Below are 5,139 nucleotides of genomic sequence, written 5' to 3' on the forward strand. Positions count from 1 at the left end.
AATAACTGGGTTGGGTTTAGGAACAGGACCAATAACTGGGTTGGGTTTAGGAACAGGACCAATAACTGGGTTGGGTTTAGGAACAGGACCAATAACTGGGTTGGGTTTAGGAACAGGATCAATAACTTGGTTGGGTTTAGGAACAGGAACAATAACTGGGTTGGGTTTAGGAACAGGATCAATAACTTGGTTGGGTTTAGGAACAGGACCGGTTTGCAAAAACATAACATTATTACCTTTAGGATGACTTAAACAACTGAAGGTTTAGGATCGTAGTAACTGTAAATTATAAACAGAACATGAATAAGTCTTCTTTAACAAGCTTCTTTTCTGTTTTTTTTTTCCTGTGATAACTTTAACTTCAGGAGGTTTTGATACAGAAATGTTTTTCTAGAAATTAAGTAAAAATACTGACAACTGAAAATTTTCCATAAACTCCTGAGACAAAAATATTTTTTGTCTTTTTTCCTGTATAAAAATAAGTGATGAATTTAAACCCAAATATTTGTGTTTTCAACCTAAAACAGATCTTGAAGATGTTTCTGATGAATAAAATATAAATTTTAAACATGAGACAGGTGTGAAGCAGCTGTTAGATTTAAAGTTTCTCCTCAGATTTCTGCCCTCAGCTTTGATGAACTCATTAAGTCAATATTGATTTATTTTTCTCTCAGAGCCTTTTGTGCTTTTTGCTGCTCTCCTCACTCGGTGAGAATAATCTGATTTCATCAAAGCTAGTTCAGATGAGGCCCCTCTTCATCTTCGTCCTCACAAACAAAACACTTGTTTTGCTCCTCCTCAGCTCCTCTGACAGAAGTGCAGCGCCTCCTGGTGGTCAGACAGAGAATTACAGATTAACAGAAAACAATACTCCAACAAAAATATTGTACTACGTTATATTTTTATATCTCTGTTGCTGTGAAGCTTTACTTCTTTTTATTCCTGCACAGATGCAGCTTTTACACCTTTTTTCTTTTATTAAACATATATTTTGTTTGTATTTTTTCTGGGTTTTGTTGACGTTTTTGCCCAAGATTAAAAATCCTTTAGGATAAGAATTTTTATTTCATGGTTTGTCTGTTTGTTAGCAAAATATCTCACAGCRTCCTGGATGGATTTAAYCTGAGCTGACTGGTGTGACTCAAACCTCTGATGTTTACGAGTCAACTTTTCTCTGAAAACTTCAGTTTGTTTCAAAGCGGAGCGGTTCTGTTGAACAGGAAGTGGGTCTGTAGAACCTGCAGCTGGACCTGAGATCTGGTGTAGAGGTTCAGTGATTTTCAGCTCAGGTGATAGGTAAGCAGCAGCTTCAGCTGTTTACAGAAAAGATATTTTATTGTTGAGATGGGTCACTCTGATGGGTTTTTATTGCTGCAGACCTTTGGCTGTTTCRGCTGTTCATAACCAAAACCTTCGGCTCTTTCAGCAGATGGCTGCTGTGGCTTTTGTTTTATGTAACTTTAATGTTTTTCTAAATGTTAAACTTTATTAACAAATATTTTCTAATAAAAACAAACTTTGTTTTCTTCAAAATCTTTTCAGCAGCTCACTGCTTGTTTTCTGTGGCTGCTTAAGGCTTCTAGCTAGCATTTTTGCTGCATTCAGCCATAAGCTAACCTTTTGCTGCTTATGGTCTTTTGCTAACATGCTACTTTTAGCTATTAGCTAGCACTTCATCTCTTTCAGCTTGTAGTTTGCTACTCTTAGCTAAGCTTTTACAACTTTTGGCTATTAGCTAGTGTTTTGCACATTTCAGCTTTCAGCTAACCTTTAGCAGCTTATAGTCTTTTATGCTACTTTTAGCTATTAGCTAACACTCCAGCTCTTTCAGCTTGTAGTTTGCTACTTTTAGCTAAACTTTTACTACTTTCGGTTACATTTTGCTGCTTTAGTTTTTAAGCTAACAAGATCACACTTTTAGCTATTAGCTAACAATCTGATTAGTTTAGATAGCAACTACTACTTTAATCCATTAGTCTTTTTTCTACATCTAGCTTTTAGCTAAAATGCTTGGTTAACAGCTTCTCCTGTGCCTGTTTTAGCTAGCATGTTGCTACTTACAACTTTTAAGTAGCATTTTGTTACTGTTAGCTTTTAGAAAGCATTGTGCATATTTTAGCGTGAATGCTTTAATTTGAGCTTTTTTAGCAGATAATGAAGACTTTTCCTCTTTCATCCAATAATGATGATAAAAATAATGAATCACTGAACTTTTAGCTTGTTTGCTGTTGAATAAACAGCTGAAATAAGATTGTTTGTTTTTAGACTTCAGGTGTTTTTGCTTCATGCTAACTCTTTGTTTTTTTTGTTTTCAGACTCGGTGAGATCGAAGGCCGCCGGCAGCAGCTGACCTTTGACCTTTCAGATTTTCAGAAGAAGAAGAAACAAATCGAAGAAGAGCTGAAGAGAAGCTCCGGCCTTCAGACGTCCACAGTGAGTAGAAACATGTTGATTTATCAGCCGAAATCTTTTCAGCTTTTTCTCTCGTTGGAGCTGAGAGTTCACAAGGTTCTACTGATGAATTCCTCTGAGCTGAGTGGTTTTTAACCAAAACAAAACAAAGTTTTTAGCTACTTTTACCTGTTTTTAGCTAGTGTTTTGCTCCGTTAAGCTTTTAGCTCTGCCTCTTTCAGCTTTACGGCTCGGTTTCTCCAGTTCTTCTAAGTTTAAACAGAACCGGATCGTTTTCGGCTCATTACCTCTGTCTCCACCTGGTAGCTTCGGCTGTGCGCTGTCCGGGAGCTTCAGGTTTTCATCACCGAGCGTTTGGTCCAATCAGAGAAGTTGGTGTTCCAGGAGCAGGCACTGAGCGCGCTCCGAAACCTGCTGACCCAGGACCTGCTCCGGTACCAGGAAGAGACTCGGAAACTGACCCGTTTCACCCAGAACCTCCTCGGAAGGTAGAATCTGCAGGACTTAAAGTCTGAAAGCGCCGGCGTCACGTCAGAGTCTAAATATTTAGCTGTTTTTTTTTTTCAGATCAGCCGAAGGAGAAACCTTCATCAGGACTGAAGGTGACCRAAGCATGCAGGGAAAGAACGAGACCAAACAGGAAACCAACATGGTAACAAATCACTTCCTGTTATTAGCCCTTCAGAATAAAACTAACAGTAGTTATTATTTCACAGCTGAAGAGTGTCTGTCAGCAAAATATCTTATAAACCACTGGATACATGTTAATGAAACGTCCCTGGATTAACGACTGCATTTGGCTTTGACGTGATTCAAGATGGCCACCGCAGTTGATCAACCTCAGCCAACACTAAAACAGTTTGACAAATGATGAGCTAAAACTTGGTAGTAGCTGAGAGTCATCCCTAACACACATTTTTATTTATTTATTTAAACCTTCATTTAACAAAGTAGATTAAAAACAACGGTGGCAGCAAAACAAACTTTACTCATAATAAAATATAAATATACAAAAATAAAAAATACAGAAATAAAAATGAAAAACGAGAAACCCATCAAACTGGAAACCATCAGTAAAAGTTTATTTATTTAACAAACAGTAGATGTTCCTGGTCAACCATATCAAAAGACAACGTGTCAAACTCAAGGTACGCGGGCCAAACGAGGCCGGTCATGGGATTTTACGTGGCCCGCAAGAGCTTCAAATATGTATTAAAGAGCCTGTGACATGCCTATCCTTTAAATACAAAAAGTCAAAGAAAGCATCTTTATATTTAACGAAATTGCCTTAATGCATATGATTTTACGTGTTTTGTCACTTAACTGGCCTATTTTCTTTTGAATTTGGCTCATCCAAAGTGAAACAGGAAGTGACATCAAAGGGGAACTCACTAGTAAAATAAACAAGCTGGTCTTAGTTTATTAAAACAAAATTATTTAAACATTAACTCTTTTTCATCTGTCTTTGATAGAGACTCAAAATAATCTAAAGAAACATCAGATTCTTCTCTACAGTCTGTGTTGTTAGCTTTTGTAACAACGCTCTGTTTACCTGCAGACATTCCCCTATGACATCACTTCCTGTTTCTTCACATGCAGATATTTCAACAACCATTCATTTCAGCAACGTGAAATTTGTTTCGCAATATTTTATAAATGTTATCTTTCCAAAAATGCATTAATGTTTATTACAAAAATTTGATGTCACAGGCACTTTAATGTTTTAAAGTGGTGATGTGCATATACTTTGTATAGAAAAGATCAAATAAAACATCTTAATATTTAAAAAACTTGGCATAATACACATTATTTTACTCATTTTATCACATAACTGCCATATTTTCCTTTGAACTTGGCTCAACCAAAGTGAAACAGGAAGTGACATCACGGGGAACTCTCTGGTCTTTGTTCATTGAAACAATATTAGTTGTTTCTTCTCTTTTAATAGTGACTGAAAATAATCTAAAGAAACAGATTGTTCTCTACAGTCTGTAGAACGATCCGGTTGCATTTAGACACTCCCCTATGACATCACTTCCTGTTACTTCACATGCAAATATTTCAACCGCTCTTTATTTCAGTGATGTGATTTTTTTTGCTTTATTTTTCCAAATTGCGTTCATACAGTATTAATTACTAAAAAAAATTTGTGACTTTAAAACAAGCTGCTTTAAATTCAGCGTTGWCTATAAACTACATCTCCCACAATGCATCAGTCGTGAGTGAGTAAAACTCTCTAACTTTGACTTTTAATAGTTTTTCTGTTTTATTTATTTCACATTTGGTCAGTTGTACACGTGGTATTTTTTTTTTTTACAAGAGGACGAGTTCAAACACTGTTCCTCCGCAGGAAATACCAGGTAGAGCTCAGTTAGTGTTTAATGGAGTTCAGGAACCTGATGTTTTAGTTGAAGTTAAAATTGAAACATTAAAGTTAATTACAGGCTYGATGCCTCGGTAAAGAAGAGTTTGACACACCTGAGTCGCCGTCATTTCTTAACGTAACACAACCTCAGCTTAAAACTCGGACGTGAACATGTGTGCGTTCAGGAGGCTCCGCCTTTTACTTCCTGTTTGAAACGAAACCTTCTGGGTAAATCAGCAGCCAGGAGACGCTAACGATGCTCCGGTTTGGAGAAAAAAAACCAACATGTGATGGAGAAACATCTGAGCACAGGTAGGTGTGTGTGTGTGTGTGTGTGTGTGTGTGTGTGTGTGTGTGTGTGT

The 5,139-nt window shown here is 36.9% G+C and overlaps 1 protein-coding gene across 1 annotated transcript in view; it reads left to right on the forward strand.

Moving 5' to 3' along the window:
• The window catches only part of LOC106532393 (myosin-13), a gene marked incomplete in the record, with an annotated part of 78,174 nt that overhangs the window by 50,947 nt on the left and 22,088 nt on the right, over positions 1-5,139 (forward strand). Inside the window, 3 exon segments of the mRNA XM_014028432.1 lie at positions 2,316-2,433; positions 2,719-2,900; positions 2,980-3,064. Of these exon segments, the coding sequence (XP_013883886.1) occupies positions 2,316-2,433; positions 2,719-2,900; positions 2,980-3,064 (385 nt within the window).

The sequence above is a fragment of the Austrofundulus limnaeus genome, unplaced genomic scaffold (assembly GCF_001266775.1).
Source record: "Austrofundulus limnaeus strain Quisiro unplaced genomic scaffold, Austrofundulus_limnaeus-1.0 Scaffold762, whole genome shotgun sequence".
Taxonomy (NCBI): Eukaryota; Metazoa; Chordata; class Actinopteri; order Cyprinodontiformes; family Rivulidae; genus Austrofundulus; species Austrofundulus limnaeus.